The sequence below is a fragment of the Oculina patagonica genome, chromosome 12 (assembly GCF_052425735.1).
Source record: "Oculina patagonica isolate OP01 chromosome 12, crgOcupat, whole genome shotgun sequence".
Taxonomy (NCBI): Eukaryota; Metazoa; Cnidaria; class Anthozoa; order Scleractinia; family Oculinidae; genus Oculina; species Oculina patagonica.
The window spans coordinates 18607845-18626729 of record NC_135769.1 but is presented as its reverse complement, the minus strand read 5'-3'; the positions used below and the strand labels follow the sequence as shown (position 1 = coordinate 18626729).

General features: G+C 38.8%; 2 protein-coding genes across 3 annotated transcripts in view; one reads left to right on the top strand and one right to left on the bottom strand.

Moving 5' to 3' along the window:
• The window catches only part of LOC144632497 (josephin-1-like), a 149335-nt gene that overhangs the window by 118951 nt on the left and 11499 nt on the right, over nt 1-18885 (top strand). The window contains exon 1 of one of the 2 annotated variants that reach the window (XM_078491166.1): nt 16792-17045. The exons of the other annotated variant lie outside the window; for it this stretch is intronic. Coding sequence (XP_078347292.1) covers nt 16804-17045 — 242 coding nt within the window. The 5' untranslated portion in view covers nt 16792-16803. Of the gene's footprint in view, nt 1-16791; nt 17046-18885 lie in introns of those variants that run through there. 2 annotated transcript variants of the gene reach the window in all.
• LOC144632410 (GTP-binding protein 1-like) lies at nt 1343-16467 on the bottom strand. Its single transcript, XM_078491060.1, has 13 exons — nt 16174-16467; nt 14876-15068; nt 13860-13968; nt 12429-12609; nt 11482-11690; nt 10595-10638; nt 9996-10091; nt 8157-8193; nt 6723-6924; nt 5628-5772; nt 3634-3816; nt 2611-2746; nt 1343-2046 (listed from the first exon to the last, which is right to left on the bottom strand). The coding sequence occupies exons 2-13, from the start codon at nt 15053-15055 to the stop codon at nt 1718-1720; spliced, it is 1851 nt and encodes a 616-aa protein (XP_078347186.1). The 5' UTR covers nt 15056-15068; nt 16174-16467; the 3' UTR covers nt 1343-1717.

The window sequence follows — 18885 nt, the reverse complement described above, 5'->3', positions numbered from 1 at the left end:
GTCGATATGCTGCGCACACATAACGTGAGTTTCATAAGGAACTCAGTACCCAGGTAAGTGAGACCGAATAATCTAGCACGAGGTCAATATGCTGCCCTCAGATAACGTGAGTTTTATAAGAAACTCACCACCCAAGTAAGAATTAATAATCTAACAAGAGGTCGATATGCTGCGCACACATAACGTGAGTTTCATAAGGAACTCACCACCCAGGAAAGTGAGACCGAATAATCTAGCACGAGATGAATATGCTGCCCTCAGATAAAGTGAGTCTATAAGGAACTCACCACCCAAGTAAGAATTAATAATCTAGCAAGAGGTCAATATGCTGCGCACACATCATCAGGCGTGAGTTCCATAAGGAACTCACCACCCAAGTCAATAAGACCGAATAATCTAGCAAGAGGTGAATATGCTGCCCTCAGATAACGCGAGTTCCATGAGGAACTCTCCGACCATGAAAAACAAGATGATCTTGCAGGAGGTATGATATGCTGTCCTCAGATAATATAATTTCCATAATGAACTCGCCGGTGTCTGACATTTGCAGAATGCAGACTAAGATAATTTATTATTCATTCAAAATATTTCTTCATTTCTGATTGGCTTTCAATCCCAGGCTAATTCCAACTAACCGGCAAGCACCGACCAAATTTGGAGGACGCTTCTATTATTGGACGAATGACATAATAATTATTGGACGATTGACGTCACGCAACAACGGCTTTGTACAGAGCTCAGCCGAAGGCGAAAATGGTCGCTAAATTTCAACATTGCGACGAAAAAATGGCCAAAATAGTAGATGATAAAGATAGCAAAAACATCAAAAAAGCTTCGAAGGGAAGTCACTTGATTTTTAAAGCTTATCTTCAGGAGAGAAACATCAAAAAACCGGCGACATCGGAGGAATTGGCCACTGTTAGCGAACATTCAACACCAAAGTTTAATCCATTTTGTGTTTTTAGAGCTCTTGGAAATATTTTGAATGAATAACAAAACAATTATTGAATTTGGCTTTCGTATGATATGAAGAATTATGCAGATCTCGGAGGGTGTTATCCGCAGAAGGAGCCTGGTACCCGATAAACCACCCACTAATTCTGGCAAGCAAGAAACTTGCTCAAACACTTTTTGAAGAGCACGTAACGTAAGAGTTACCAGCGAGGAGGTTATAACCCTGGGTGCCAGAGGCTTTACTTGCCCGGTTGGGGAATTGGGGAAGGGAACTTTTTGAGAGGAGGGGGACGGCTGTACACAGGCTAGCCGCGCGCGACAAAACAGCCTCTGGTACCCAAAATGGGATGGTAAGTCAAGCTATAAATAGGCACCACACACATTGGAGAGCTCTTTCAAACTTTTTCTTTCGTCTTAAGGTGGTAATTGTAATAATTAGTTCAGAGAAGAAACGGATTTTCGCCTAAGTTTAATTTATGTGCACTTTTGGCTCTGAAAATAAACGTGAAGACTTGATTAAGTTCTGGGTGAAAATTGTTCTCTTCCACAGTCAAACACGACTTAAAACATTCAAGATTGAAGAAAGAAGGGAAAATTACAACAACAACTCTAAACCGCGACAGCTGCATGGGCTTTTATGATCGCAAAATGTTTTTTGAAATTTAAATATTTATGATAAAACTAATGAAGATAAAATGCTAAAACCTTAAAAATAAACTGAGGAAAATTACGTAAGAGATAAATACACGCGTGCATATGCGATTTATTTTTTCCCTGTTCTTTCTGTGCTAGTTGACGCTTGCGCACTTGTTCCCTCTTTGCCCTTGTCACGTGACAGTGCAGCGCCTCTGCCCGGTCCGCGGTGCTTCACTTTCCCGCCAACAAGCGGCGGAGGATGCGCAGTGGGATCTATCTGCTGTATTGTACCAACAGCTTTCGTTCTTCCTTCTCTGAAGATCATTCGTGTTTCCGGTTTGACAAATTCTGGGTTTTTAATAAAGCGGAAACGGACCATGGCTTTATCCCCTGTCCTTAGATGTTCTTTATCCATGTGAATTATCGTGGCTGTTTGCCGCATACTTCCACAGTGAACTAAAAAAAGACCGTAGAAATGTTTTAGATTTGTTTGTTGTAACATGTAGTCTATTGATACAACTGTCTGAGCTCTGTAATTGGTTCAAAATACTTGTGCAATGTGTAGCCAATGACAGCAAATTTCCTTTTTTCTCAACCAATCAAAAGCAAATCCAAATCTAATCGTCACTCGGCTTACGCGTGTTTTCCCGCGCTTGGCGCCGGTTGCACGTTTTTGCTAAGAGTTCTGATTGGATCACTGCACAGGCAAAACTAGTCCCGTACATTGCTAAGGACAGCGATATCGCAAACGTCAATGGGCTAGCTAAACTGTGGAAGAACTGAGTTGTATGTAAAGAATGATAAGACGAGCTTAATGAACCTCACTGATCAAAAAGTGCCGCATGACGACTGGCTGATGAATCGAAAGAGGCAGCATGGTATTTGAACACACTGAGATGAAGGGAACATTCGGAGACGAAAACTTCACATGTACTATAAAGATGAAAGGAAGGGCTCTGTGCAATTCACGAGCCGGGCAGTAAATTTTACAAGAAAATTTCACTTAGTACTTATACTGACCCATAGCCTGGTATTTTGTACTGATGGTTGTTGGATGATGTAATACCAGCACCTCAGCGTCAAATTCCCAGCATGCTTGTGGCTTCACTTGTTTATCCACCATTACCATTCCTTTCCTGATCTGAGATCTTTTTATCTGATTTGAAAAAGCAAAAAAATTTAATAGAATGAAATTGTATTTGACAGGGTATTAAACTCTTTACAGTGAAACCCGTTACATCGTTAAAGGGTAAAAGTCTGTTTTCAAGCCTATTTGTTTTGGTTTTGCATCAATACGCTTAGTAATTGGTTAAAACGTAGCGCCACTTTCTCTACCAATTAGAATTATAAACAAACCAATCACGACTCGCTCGCACACGTTTTCCCGCACTTTACTCCGGCTACACGTATACTTGTATCGAGTTTTGATTGGTTTACCTGGATTGTCCACGTCGTTAATGATTGGCCAGAGTGTTTACGTTGGTTTTGGTTTGTCGACACTGAAAACTGCCCTATCAGGCCAGTGATCACCACTCCCCCTGCTAACCCATGGCAGACATCCTTTAATTTTGGTTGGATTTCTCCAATATACTCCAGGCTGCAGAGAGGCACTGTAAGAGTAAAGTGCCAAAGAAACAACACAATGCCCCGGCCAGCACTTGCAACCTGGAACACTGGATCCGGAGTCCAACGCTCTAAGCGTTAGGCTATGGTACCTCTCTGTTTCACCTTTAGGGCTACAAATACTTCTGGAATGTTACTAGATAACTGGAAATAAGCATTTGGATATATAACTTTGAACTTTTTGTTTTGATGCTAATTGAAGGAAAATTTATAGTCTCCGCTAAACACTAGCTCTTCAACAGAAATAAGCCCTGGTGTATCTTATTAATAAACACTACCATTTTCAAGCCGTGCCTTAAACATACCAATAAAATAATGAAGATAAAGAAGTTCTCCTCGAGACGAAAGTCTCGTCTCGAGCAAACTCTTCACGACGTGCACGATGTTAGTTTACCGATGGCAAACAAGTCTATCACAAACCTTTTTCAATGCAAACGATGCTGTTTGTCCTGCACGAAGTTCCTTCACTGGCATTCTCTTACGATGTATTGTCTTGACTGTGATTGGCTGAAACTGTCCTAGAGGGTCTGGGCCGAGTAGAAGGACGTCATTCAGACGAATGGTTCCTCGGAGACATGTGCCTGACACCACTGTTCCAACACCCTACAGTACGAAAAATATTTCCTGATTAAAGGCCAAGTAATGCAGGAAACACTTTCTTACAACTTTTCGGGCAACAAAGTTGCATTGCAAGTTAATTGAAAAGTGTTATTGTGCATATTACTTCCTGTTTTGTGAGTCAGTCGTGACAAAATGTTGCACAAAGTTGAGCTCCTGTCTACTTCGCGCAAAATGTTATCGCAACTTGCAACACGGGTGTTAATATGCGCAACGAGGCTTTCAGCTTGCAATACAACAATGTTGCGTGGATAGTTGGAATAAACTGTTGCCCGTAAATCAAATTATAAAAAACAAATTACGTTTTGCCTACAAAGAGGCGCATCACAATTGTACAGGTGACATAACAGCTAAAGATCGTTGAAAAAGAAAAACATCACGAGAAATTCAATGACTTGAATATTTTGCGATAGAATAGACTTTCTGGTGGTCTGTGTTACAGTCGTTTATTTCATAGGTACTGAGATTTACTCATGAAAATCGTAGGGAGTAAAAATCGTACTGATTCAGAGCTTAGCCAATCAGAAACGCGAACGATGGAATTTCACTAGTGAAAAAACATCGTTCGTCCAATCAACAACGCGAACGATGAAATTTCACTAATGATGAATGAACGTACAGGGTTGCACGGCAGCCGTTGCACACAAATCGCGGGCTTTAAAAAATTAAAACAGACAGCTAAACAGAAGAAAGTTTTGTCTTAAACTTGTGTTCAATTGAAGAGTTCACTTCATTTCACGTCAAGAAAGCAATAATTGTTCTTTACAAAACTCAACAAGATGTAAACACTTCTTGAGAAGACTTGGGAAGGCGAGGAAAATCGAAGATAACTCCGTTGTGGAACTCAATAATTATTACCTCGGTGAATTTAAAATCTCAAGCTAAAGAACGATAAAGATGGCAATGAATACGAGCTTTATAGTTTACAAGGATACTGGTAAGTAGGCTATGGAATTTTTTTAACGGTATATTCATTGAAGGGGAAAACGTTTTGCCATTTATATGATTACAATAAATCTGGTCAACAAATCTGTCACGGGACGCACAGTGCCAAGATGGAAATGACTCAGGCAGCGAATTGATTAGCTGAACATGAATTCTTCCTAGAAGTGTGTGACTTCTGCCATTATTAGCAGACACTCGACCTTAAGAACGTGGAGAAATTTTAATTTTAACCTTCTAGTTTTTAAGACAATTTAGAATTTAAAATACTTTTGACCATTTTTCAGCTTTGAATCACTTTTTGCCTCAACACCGTTTTGTGTACTCTCGCTTGTTTGTAATCATGGCAAGAAAAAATCTCAGTACCAATAAAATAAACAAATTCCACCATGTTGAGGTGTATCAGATAAAATAAAATAAAATAAAATAAACAAATTCCACCTTGTTGAGGTGTATTCACTCGTTCGTTTTCTGATACTACTCAACTCGTGAATAAAAATGAATCGTACGCGCGCATTTTCCATGAAGTAATCTCTATTTTCTGCGCGACTTGCACATAAAAAATCTCAAGACTGAAATGTTTTGGCTTCGGACATGACTGATCAGCCAACTGTAAACTACTTTTTTAAAACTTCTGTACATGACGAGTAGAAAACAGTGAATAACTTTACTCTGTTTGATACCGTGTTTCGTTTTCCTTAATTTCAGATGCACCAAACATATGAATGAATGAGTCTAAGGTAGTATTGAACTATTCTGCCTGTCTCAACACCTTTGGGGAGTGGAAGAGCTCGTGTTGACCTATGAGGAGAGGGGTGGGGAATGAACAAAATATGAACAAAGTTCCTACCCACCGGTACTGAGTAGGTGTCGTCAATCTGGAACTCAGCTGGTTCATCCTTCTTGAAATGTGCACGGATTGAAAGCAAATTAAGAAACATCTTCAGCAGGTCCAGGTTCTCACCAGTCACATTGGAAATCTGGAATATTGGGCATACTCTAAGAATAAAAGAACAATTATTGTGGAAAGAAATGATGAATAAGTTAAACAGAATAAGTGTTATGTTGACCATAGTCTACAAACAGACTACCCAGTGGGGTATTGAGCGAAAGAAACAAGTCAGCAAACAAAGCGATCTGAGAGCGGGCTGGGTGGGAAGATTGCTTGACTTTGTGATTTAGGGGGGGGGGGGGGTCGCTCCTCTCGCCAATTTTTTTTTGCCCCATTCCCCACTTAGGAAACTGTTCTCGAAATTATTGATTTTATTAAATATGCCTAATGCTGTCTGGCAACTCGTTCCATATTGTTCCGTACTGCTCTAAATAAAAAAGAGCGTTGATAAGTGGTGGATCTACAGTGTGGGAAGTCTAACATGCTGTTTTGTATTGTGTTACGACTGTGGTATTGTGTTGGTCAATAGAAAACTGCCTTACGTCCAACTTCAATAACACTTGCATCCGTCTTACAACTTTTAGTAGACACTCAGCCCTGTTCTATGGAAATCTGCGAATCTAATTGGTTCTTCCATTGTTTTCTACTTACTAATAGAAGACGATTGTGCACTCCTTGAGCTCTTAAAATGGAAAATTATTCATGATTTTTGGGTTAAAATACCAAAAACTGTAGGTTTTTGACTGCAATCTTTAAGTATCAACCAAAACAATTGGACTACCAGGGACGGCGGAGCAGTTTTCCAGGTGGGGGGGCTAGCTAGTGACTTTAAGTGGGGGGGCTTAAGAGATTCTTCTCTTAAGAAGTCTTTATTTTTTCGGAAAAAGTGGGGGGGCTAAAGCCCCCCCCAGCCCCCCCGGCTCCGCCGTCCCTGACTACTTAGCCTCATTTCCTACAAGCAAAAGTCAACTCGGCTCCACCTCTTGACTATTTTCTAACAGAAAACTCAGACTCATGCTGTAGGCTTTTATTTACTAAACAAAATTCAGGCACATACCTTTCTGAAACAAAGTTCGTTGCCGACACCACTACGTCATCAGGGTTTTGTACAATGACAGGGATTTTACGGCATCCAGGAGATTTTAGAATCCTGGTTAAAAGTTTCATGGTGTCTTGGAGCACATTGGGTGGACACATGTCAATCTTGGTCACCACCACAAATACAGGAACATTGAGTGCGAGCGCAAGCCCAAGATGTTCTGAAGAGCAAAAGAGTTTGTATCAATAAAAGAGAGAGAGCAAAAAGGCAAAATCCTGCTCAGCTTAACCTTGAAGATAATGAATGAATTATAGTAGAACTCTGGTAACTCGAACTCGGATAACTTGAACGCCACCGCTAACTCGAACCAAGTCTCCTGTCCCTTGGATTTTGACCCCACTTTTTAGTCATTTTGACTTGGTTAACCCGAATTACCCGCTAACTCGAACTAAATTTCGTTTCCCTTGTTCACTGCCCGCAAACAATGGTTTTACGCGTTAAGCCTGTGTGGACGATTTTTTATATATTTACTGTATTTTTGTCCACCCTAGCCTCAACTTGAAACCATTGTTGGTAGTCATTGGAGTGAATATGGAAAGGTCTATTATATTCTATGTTAAATATATGTCAAGTAAATAAAGCTACATACGCTGCAAAAAAATAATTTAAGACAAATTCTGCCTAAGGTTCGAGCAATAAGTGCAAAAATTAATTACCAAAATTCTACTCATAGCACAGTAACATTTTTTATACCATGCCATAGAAAATACAGCCAATCAGAATACAGGAAAGCCGTTGTATATTCGACGGTATTCAACCCAACCTTCCCAAAGTGCGCTGCGACTGTATTCTTGACGAAATTTAGTAAGCGTATTTTCTATAGCATGGTATAAAATAGTTACACAACACTTTCTCGTGGTATACTATGGAATATTCCACTTGTCACTTGTATTTCTTGGCATACACACTCGCCTAAAGGCTCGTGTGTATACCGAGAAAATACAAGTGACTCGTGGGATATTCCATAGTATACCACTCGAAAGCGTTGCATAACTAGTATGTATACTGTTTGAAATATCTCACTCTTAAGAAATTTAATGTCAAACCTCGTAAGAAAAGCTTAAAACGCATGTTGTTTTGTTTTGAACTGACGTGACGTCTATTTTTACTAAAATATGGAGAACTTCAAATTCGTTTTTCTCTCGCAGGGTCAGCTCGAGAGCTAAAATTTCGATAGGTTCTTCCTAACTGTATTAAAATGGTGCCCATGCTGTGAGGTCTTTTTGGTAACTTTATTTTAGCCTCTTTTGCTCGAATATTAAGTGGAAACCGTCTTAAATACGGTCTAGCATCATAGGCACATAATACATGCAAAGGGCTACAGCAACATAGCCCTTTGCACACATTGCTTGCCTGTTTCTAAATTAATATTTTACCACATATAATTCTAACCTTTTGTCATGCCTATAATTCCTGCATTTGACCCAATCTAGGGAAGTAAAACAACAACAAAAAAATTAAAAATCACAAGTAACAAATAAAAAATTATAACACTGTAAATTGTACATCAGATTGTGAAAAGTATTCAGAGTTGATTGTCAAACACTTATCTGTTAGGATTGATCCAGTTGACCATTAACCTTATCATGGGGAAGGTTAGTTAAGCTTAATTTTATTTGTGCAAGTAAATTTAAGCTTAAAGTGTATATGACATGAAAAATATTTCCTGCTTATTTGAAAGGCCTTTCAAAATTCAGTAGAATAGCGTTTTTCTTTTTGAAATATCTTTTTTCGTTTCAGAGATATTGACGTTTTTGTATTATGCAAATTAGATCGGTGATGACGTCATAAGATTTGACTCTTAAAAATGGTAAAATACTGAATAAACAATATCTCTAAAACTATAAAAGCAGTGTTCTTGAAACTTGGCACCACAAATGTGCATCACAAAAGAAACAAAATGTCACTCTTAGGGCTGTTGCCATGACAACAGTTTTGCCGCTGGTGCTGTCTCAATAAAAACTGAAATTCCCAGTTTTTGTCTTAAACCAAGAACCATCTAGCGCAGCCAAACCGATGGTGGGAATTAAGGCAATATAGGAACTACGTCTGTTCTAAGCAGGACCCTTTGTCTCACTTTAGAGGTCAGATATGGGGATATTTGTCTTTTTGACAGAGAGAGACTGGATCTGAAAGAGTTGCTATGGCAACAATACTAAGGGTGTCATTTTGTTCCTGTTGTGATGCACATTTGTGGCGCCAAGTTTCAAGAACACTGCTTCAATATTTCCAGAGATATTTTTTATTCAGTAATTTACCATTTTTAGAGTCAAATCTTATGACGTCATTAAACGAAAAATACCAAAATTACAGTCAGGAGTTGACATTAATACTCTTTATAAATTCTGACGCTGACTTATTTGAGCGTAAACAACGCTCATAATGTGCTCAAGACGTTTCGACCGAGAATCTTCGGTCTTCTTCGGTTGTTATCATGGCATAAAACGGCTTTTTAACGGTTTCACATTGTACCCGCGCGCGAGTGACTAATACAAATACACGCGAACGCTGCGCGAGACTATGAACATTATGTAAGTGACTTATATACATCAGGGATGTCTATGTGTTCATTTCCCGCATTCTGGTCCCTCTGCGAATGCCACGCTTCTAGGAAAAGCCTCTTGTGGTAATCGCCTGACTTGTCCACCACCGCTGCATGATTGAAATCCATATCATGGCCAAACGTGTTGATATGGATTTCAATCATGCAGCGGTGGTGGACAAGTCAGGCGATTACCACAAGAGGCTTTTCCTAGAAGCGTGGCATTCGCAGAGGGACCAGAATGCGGGAAATGAACACATAGACATCCCTGATGTATATAAGTCACTTACATAATGTTCATAGTCTCGCGCAGCGTTCGCGTGTATTTGTATTAGTCACTCGCGCGCGCATGCAATGTGAAACCGTTAAAAAGCCGTTTTATGCCATGATAACAACCGAAGAAGACCGAAGATTCTCGGTCGAAACGTCTTGAGCACATTATGAGCGTTGTTTACGCTCAAATAAGTCAGCGTCAGAATTTATAAAGAGTACTTATGACGTCATCACTGATCTAATTTGCATAATACAAAAAAGTCAATATCTCTAAAACGAAAAAAGATATTTCGAAAAGGAAAACGCCATTCTTCTGTATTTCGAAAGGCCTTTCAAATAAGCAGAAAATATTTTTCATGTCATATACACTTTAATTTGTGTAAATTGTAAAATGCATATATAAACTGTTTACCGACCATCAGCATGGCAAAGTCTGGAACATGTCCTGTCATTCCAAAGATAGTTGTTTTGAGGTATCTTTCATGGCCAGCCAAATCAATAAAAGTGATGACCTGAAAAAAGGCAAAATAAACTCCTCTTGTCATTTACCATGCCAAGCCAAACCACACAGCCTCGCCTTTAGTAAAGACTGAGAAAAATGACAACTGTGCAGCAGTCATGAAAAAAAATGTTCAACTTAAAAACAAGTCCTCAGATTAAATGCCAAAAACCGGCAAACCCAACAAGGGCCTCACAGAATAGAGAGTAAAAAGAACTAATGACTCTCGCAGTACAGCTACCAACACTGCGAAAAGGGGTGGGTGGGCGGGAGTCAGGCAATGGAGAACAGCAACAAGAAAACTGAGAACCCTGTCATACCATGTGACCTAGAATCCCTGCACACTAGCACCCAGACTTCCAGATGTGTGTCAGAAAAGCACACAGAAAAACTATCATTTACAGGTTTTCTTCAATTTGAAAGTAAATGTTGTACACCAGAAAAAATGACTTAAAATTCCTGATGTCACCCCTTCAGGGATAATAAAACAAAGAAGAAGTATCACAATTGACAAACCTTTGAAGACTTCTGACATATCCTTCCCCAATCAAGTCCTCCTCCTGTTTTAAACACACACATAAGATAACAAATGGTAAGCAATTATTGACAAGTATTACAATTAAAATCCTTATTTTCAGGATTCCTAACAGTTGGAGTGGTAGAAAAAGTAGTATTTTATCATAAATGCATTTAAAAATAGTTATGTACTACATTGAAAGAGTTCTTACTCTAATTTTTGATTACCGATTTATTATGACTCACAATTAATAAGCTAAAGATAAAAGGTAAAGTCTGTGTTTAGGGCCAGAGGCCCATCAAGCCAGCGATCATCCCTTTTTCTAGAGCATTAAGTGATAAGAAGTATTCCTTATCCCCCCCCTCCCCTGGATGGGCGCTAGTCCTTCACAGGGTTACCCCTAGCATTAAATTCGCCAGTACCCATTTATATACCAGGGTCGAGAGAGGCATTATGAGAGCAAAGTGTCTTGCCCAAGAACACAATGAAGTGACCCCAGCCAGCAACAATAACACAATAATTTTAATAAGCACTTCTAAAATTAGAGTTTTCAACACAGTCACACTCTCTTTTTAGGTTGCTACCTTCACTTTTAGCATGCATGAAATGCTGTATCAGATAACCTTTTTTCAAAATTTCCTGGGGAACGATACCCCCATACCCCCCCTACATTCTTGTGCATGCGACGCTCATGTGCACAGTCCCCGCCCCCTCCCACCCGTCATACAAAATCCTGGCTATGGGCCTGCTACTTTCTACCAAATACGATGCCTTGTAAAAATTTTGGACTCCACTTTTTACATCCTGGCTATTTTAAAGCCTGGTTCCGGGGTCATACCCTCTACCGTAAAAACATTGCATAATGTATTATTTTTTCTTTATTTACCGTGACTATCAGGCTTGTTAACAACATCTCCTCTGCTGTCAAACCCCAGGATATCATTTCCCACACTGCTAGTTCTTCCTGACTCCATCTCATGTTTGTGGCGAAACAGTCTTTGTCTTGCCATGCCTCGTCCATTGTCTAGTTCCCCATGGGTCAGCACACCCAGTAATGTGCTTTTGCCTGCATCCACATTGCCAACCACTGCCACTCTGATTATAAAAAAAATAGTTAAATAAATCCTCTTTTCATCTTTTTTTTATTTCTGTCACTCTGTCTGTAAGTAAAGGAAAAACTGAATAATGTACAGTGGCACATGAACATAAATATCACAAGTTTAACTGGACAGATACTTCTAGAGTTTCTCCCATAGGCTTAAAAGTTAGAACCACCTTGTAAAAGATTATAAACGGTACTAGTACCACATGGAATGATACACACAAGTATATAATTATATAGCTAAAAAATCAGCAAGGTGCTAAGTACTACCTTTAAAGTCTGTGAATGGCAATCTAATGTGTGACCATTCAAATGAAAGCTATTGAGCAGTACTTGTATATATCTATAGACAACAATTTGCCCCCCCCCACCCCCACAAAAAAAGATAACATTCTTCAGCAGCAAATGGCCTGATCTTTGCTATACCCATTATAAATGAAGAACAAAAATGGCATCTTGTATTCAATGGGTTGGCAGGGAAAATGTCTTGCTTAAAGAAATGGCTGAAACATGTCCTGGAGTTAAAATGATACCAAAAATGAAAACAGGGTTATCATACAGGGAAGCAGAGTTTTAGTCAGCCACCAAATACCATGAAAAGAGACAACTATAGCAAAATAACAGAACCAAATAAAAGTAATACTCAATAGCGTCTCGACCTTCCCAGATCAAAGTACCACTTGATAACCATGATAAACAAAGAAGTTTTATGATAGCTAAAGAATACTCACCTCACTTCCATAAAGTCATTTTCATCTGCCCTGTTACGCACAAGATACTCTGCAACAGTTCCCTCCTCTGCTGGCTTTTCTCTCAGCAAAACAATGTCAGCGTCACTAGCCTCGGCTAAAAGTTTCAAAGAGTCCACTGAAGCTTTCAAATCCTCTGCATTGAGGCCACTTGGAGTACTGTCTACAACAAGATATTAAGATGACAAATAAGAACCTTGCAAGACTACCTTATTATAGGAAATTAACGATACATGTTATTAACGGGAATTTCAAAAATTCGCGTTACTTTTATTGATGTTAACTTTTTTACTATAAGGATTTAACCAGAACTTTTCTTAAATTCGCGTTAATTTTATTACGCGTAAATTTTGTTTGCGTTGTTAAAGTGCTTCGTTATATTCCTATAATAAGGTAAATTTTAATTCTTATTGAATTATGTTATTTCCAGCAGCTAATAATAAATTGTTTCTTACTGTTGCTTCATGACTACAAAAATCTCTTTTATTTGCATTCTCTATTTGACATGATTATCATTATGATTCTTTCATGTTGATTCACATATTAATTACATTTTTAATTACATTTTTATATTTTATTTTTATTATCTTTTTTATTAAGTGTGAATTTTTAGTCTAGACATTGTAGATAAAGAACCTCTGTTTTTTTCTCTACAATAAACCATATTATTATTTTTATCATCATCATCATCATCATCATCATCATCATCATCATTAATTACCAGTACATGACTGAGTCAACATGTATAAAATTAACCGCTGATATTAAATTTATCTGCCCCAAAAGCTTTGTGTCATGTAGCCCAATATCTTTGTCCCTTAGATAACCAGGTTATATTCTTGTGACTCCCATTGTACTTAATTCCAGCTTGCCCTTTGGAAACGTAGCTCTCCAATTTTGCTTTCCCAGGGCAGTTACTGGTCTTAGTGAACTATTTTTGGCAGAAAACTTCCCTGGGCCCTTGCCCACCAGGCAAGTGAGCATGAAAAGTTACTTGTCTAACAGGAAAATCTACTTGTCCTGGATTAAAAATCGCACCTTTTTCAAGCCCTGTAAAAGTTGTCGATCAAACACTGTTAAGAACTACCAGGGGTGAAGCTAAGATTAAAGAAAGCTGACTCATTAACAAGTTTTTTCTTAGTCAGGTGTCCACAATTAGTAGAGGGGACTTTTCCCCTCAGCTAAACACTTTAGACACGTTAATAAAGTCATTCATTCATTCATTCATTTATTCAACCGGCTCTTCTGATCTTTATACCTTCAAAATTATTAACGTCTTTGTCTTCTAGTGAAATTTCAGCCAGTGATAAGCTCTCTTTCAATCAAAATGAATTGAAATTAGCCAGGATAAGCTACATCCCTGTATTACATTGCAAGGGTTGGGCAAGGGCATCTATAAATATTCCTTCTCACCTCCAACTCCAACTTCGTAGATAGTCTCTCCATGTCCTTCATCCAGCCTCTCTTTTAGTTTATGAAGTAAAAAGTCAAACTGTTCATCATCTGGACTGATAAGGGCCACCTACAGCAAAACCAAAATATATTAAGGACGTATTTACTCGCAACATACGCGTATAGGTGTTGCATTTGCCCACTGGAATTTTTTATTGTTTTCAAGATAAAAAAAAAAAAAACAATAAAAAGTTTTTATTGAAAGGATGTCTGAGGATATTTACCAAAGGTGATGGAAGGGGGGACCTAGCAGTAGGGAGAGGGTGGTACATGTATATATGTTGTGATTCAATTTTACCCTTAGCACAATTTGGTACTGGTATTTTCCTTTGTTCTGGTGTATGGTGATCTATAATAATGAAAATAAAACAAAACAAAAACAAAAACCAGATTGTACCAAGGGTAAAACTGAACCACAACATAATTTATATTGTCTACAACTGTAGCTATTTTGGGGTCTGGTGGCCTAATGGCTAGTCTCCTGGATTCCAGTTTGAGTGGAACGGGTTTCGAGCCCTTGATACTTTTCTGCGGATGAATCAGCAGAGCTCTATTTTTTACCTCTATTATGAGAAAAATTAGTGATCTCCCAGATTTCAATTAGTTTAAGTTGGCATCTTTCTCGTATGTATGTAGTATATACACATTTATTAAAAAACTAGCAATGGTATATTGCAATTCCCGAGTTTTGATTGGTTAACAAGCAATGGTATATGTGGTCATATACCATTGACCACAAATATGGTAGCCGATCCGCGTCAATGAAAACAGCTGGGGAGCTCAAATATTGCGATTCTTTATACATGTTTTAATAAAACATGTATTCCACTTGCACTTGTTGGATATGAGATCGTTATAGCCAACTTGGCGCTACGCGCCTCGTTGGCTATCTACCATCTCATATCCAATGCGCGCTTGTGGAATAATTGTTAAATATCATACTTAATTGTTAACTATGACAAGAAGAATCTCTATACCCTTGGATCAACTGTGTGTTCCTTGCCATTTAAATTGCTGTTCTCTTCAAGGTAAAACTCGCCATCACTGTCTGGAGCAAACAAGTTGTCTGCACCTTCTGGAGACCCGTTTTGTGCACCATTCAGTGAAGTGCCAGAGAACTTCTCTTCTACATTTATTGTTTCTGCAGCAGCACTCATTCTTTTGGGATGTCTACAAGAAAAAGTAGAAGAAAAATGACAAGTGAGAGGGGTGATTAAGGATATGTGAATCTGCCAATCCATGCTCTTTTTTGGCCAAATCTGTCAACCCACCACTATTTTCATTCAAATCTACATCCATATTACTTAACAACTTTGTACAAATTGTGTGGTACGGCCAGTTGTCTTTTTATGCCAATTTTTTTAAGAAGTTTTGTTTCATTGCTTGTTTTTGACCAAAGACCAACCAAAGTGACCTGGACTTCGTTCAGTATCCACCATCCGAACTTCCTGACATGAAGAGTCTGAAAGCTGGGCCAAAATTCACAGCTAATCCGCAACCCAGGGGGGGTACTCCGGCTTGTAAATGACGGGGATGATCGAATGGAGGCAAAACTCAGGACCCAAAAAAATCCCAAAGCCTTCCGACATTACCCAAAAAAATCCCTGGACCAAAAATAACCCCCCCAAAAAATTACCCCTAAATTGCCAGGAGCGGCAATAACATAACACAAAGAACGCTTGTTTTGTTTATTCATCACAAGGCACCTAAAAAAATCCCCTATCTAAATCACCCAAAAAGTCAAAAAAGTAAAGTCACCCAAAAAAATACTTGCCAATTTTCCAACCCAAAAAAATCCCGGAATCGAAAATTTCAAACCCAAAAAAATCCTTCGATCATCCCCGTCATTAACAAGCCGGAGTACCCCCTGGGATCCGCAATCTGCTGTTTTTTTCGAAATCCATAAATCTGCTCAGTATATCCCAAAAATCCACAATTTGCGCACATTTTAAGGCCAAATCCATTGATCTGCGAACCTATACATGTACATCCCCTCACTAGTTAACAAAGTTATCCAAAAAGTATGAAACAAGCAAGGCTATACATACGCATGCTGAAATTAACCACCCATCTGATTTAAACTGGGGCAAGGGTAAAATACCTCTTATTATTATACTTATTATATTCTTGCTTCATACATGTGTAAGACCTTAATTTCTCTCCAAATCATTATCAGCATAATCATTAATGCAAGATCAGCTTATTCGATTCAAAAGCATGCACATAACTTCGTCTTACATAAGATTTAGTGAAATTCATTTTCATTTTTACCCACCTGAAACGACGATCACAACCACTCCTTGCTATATATAGAAATCTGCAACCGAAAAGCTAGGCAAGCGTCATTTGTAACAATTGAAAAAAAATCCCGCGGAAAAATTATGGAACACTCTTTTCGCGTATAAGAAGAGGTGTTCCTTGGTCCACAGCCGAAGTTCTGCAGATTGTTATCAAGATCGTCGGATTTATACCCTTGATTTCACCAAAATCTGGCTAGCTGAGGAAATGTGGTGCAACACAGCCCACTCAAAACAATAACACTTATACAAAAGCGTTTTTTTCGTTGTAAATAAAGCAATTTCATCAGCCGGTCTTCACGCTTGCGTATGGGCTTTATTGTCCCCAGGCCTCCTTGGAAAATACCAAAATGTGGTTGAATTTTGAATGAAAATTGTATTTTTGGATGCGTATGCTTTGAGAAAAAGCTTCAAGAAGAGTCAAGAACCCAATAATGTGAAATTATAGCTTAGGATTTGAAGAATCGCTGTAAAAAGACCAAAACAAAGAGCAAAACATTGTGCGCAATGGGAGGGACTGGGCTACTGTTTTCAGGGGCAGCGGACTACCTCTTAAACAAGTGCATACTTGATGTTACAAGATGTATAAACATCCGTGAAAGATCAGGATGGAAATTTACCATGAGCGTCAAAGACAAATGCTTTGTGCGGTCCATACTCTAAACAATCTTTTCCAGGACAGAAATGCCTATAGCAAGGCAGATCTAGATGCCATTAGCTACAACCTCAGCCCGAATGCTTTTGTTAATCCTCATAAAAACATGCTTGGCTTGGGGAATTATGATGTGAATGTTTTAATGGCGGCCTTGCAGTTGAAGGAATATGAAGCAGTTTGGTTTGATAAAAGACTGTAAGTACAGTAATTCGGCCTTTTGATATTAAGTTATCATTATATGTCCTCCATGTTAAGCTCTTCACTCACGACAAGCACCAATTTGTACCCATCTTCAGTCTACTTTCTCCCACCCCTCCCCACTCAGGCCAGTAGTTACGTTTACCATTTACAAAAAAATTCCGGAAATTCCGGGTGGGATGTAGCCTGCGTTGCAGACGAACAACCCCGGTATAGTGCGTCTGCGAATTAGAGCACAAAAGCTTGTTCCGGCCCCCCGCGTGTTACCAGGGATTTCTATAATAACCTCTGATTGGCTTTTGAATAGGGCCGTTCTTTCGTGCGCCGTAATTGGTTGAGTGGATCTCGTGAAACCATAGTTACGCGTTCGATGAATACCAGATACCAGATACCGTAAAACGTTCTTGTCATATATTTGTGCCGTTCTGTATTGGAATTGCTCATCCAATCTATTTCGCTTTTCACTTGTTTAGAAAGGGCATGATATGCTGTCAGTTGTATTATTTGGAGGCGTTTAAAGTTGAGTAGAGCCATAAGACATCGGTCTGCACAGCTTTCCGTTTGTATATTTTTCCCGGATATTTTGACACCTCTGTTTTACATTTGTCATATGTAATTACTATCGCGGTTAGTCTTGGAACATTCATATTTGCAAGATATTTTTTGAGCTTTTGAAATATTCCGTCTGGTCCTTAATTTTTCGTGAAGATGTCGACTACTTGCATTCTGCATTTGTAATGTTGGGTCCGGCTGTTTATTGTGTTGCAAGGTGTGTTGCTTCTCATCACGGATGACGGATGTTCGTTGTGTGACATTCTTTCACCACAAGACAAATGTAGATTATTCAACATTTATACCATGACCTTTTTGCTTGTCAGTTGTGTATGCTTCTTGTCGTTATCGTTGTTTTCTTTTTTTTATGAGATAGTTCGAACCGGCTGCTTTTTTACCGCTTCAAACGCTAATTCTCACCGATCTGGTCCGATCTGCCATGATCACCGCCAAGTTTGTTTTGTATCTGGTCTTCGTCGAAAGCGTAACTATGGTTTCACGAGATCCATTCAACCAATTACGGCGCACGAAAGAACGGCCCTATTCAAAAGCGAATCAGAGGTTATTATAGAAATCCCTGGTAACACGCGGGGGGCCGGAACAAGCTTTTGTGCTCTAATTCGCAGACGCACTATACCGGGGTTTTGTTCGTCTGCAACGCAGGCTAGGTGGGATGTAAACACAGGTAAGTGAATGATATTATTATCTTAATCTTTAATCTTAAATTTGAAATGCAACTGAGTCCCAACAAACAAATCAAATTCAATTGTTGACAAGAAAATTCATACCGTGACGCAGGTCACGCAATGAGCTCAGTCGATAATTTTACTGTTTTTTTCTTCTTTCTTCGCGTCTATATAACCTGTTGATAGGCATAAGACGTCAACAAAATCAAATAAAGTTTAAACTTGCTTTCTTTGTGCAAATCATGGCTCCCAAATTTAAATTTAGCGGACCAGATCACTTAGCGGAGAACGAATTCAAAAATTAGCTTTATGCAAATTAGACACGAGGAGGTCGTAAACTTTCGTTTGTCATTTGTGTGAATCTTGAGTACCCAGATTTTTTATTTAATATTATAACAGAAGAGACATTGCGCATTTGCACAGTGTTTAGTTTGACTCGATATCGGACATATCAAGTTGTTTTTTCGGCCTCCAAAGTTTCTCAATTTTTGCCCTTTCCCGAAGTGCTTGATAAAGCAATATTTTAAAAGGCGAAGGAAACCTCAAAAATAGCCGGAAAAAATTGAAAGTTTATGTGGCCTGGTAGAAGAAAGGTCAAG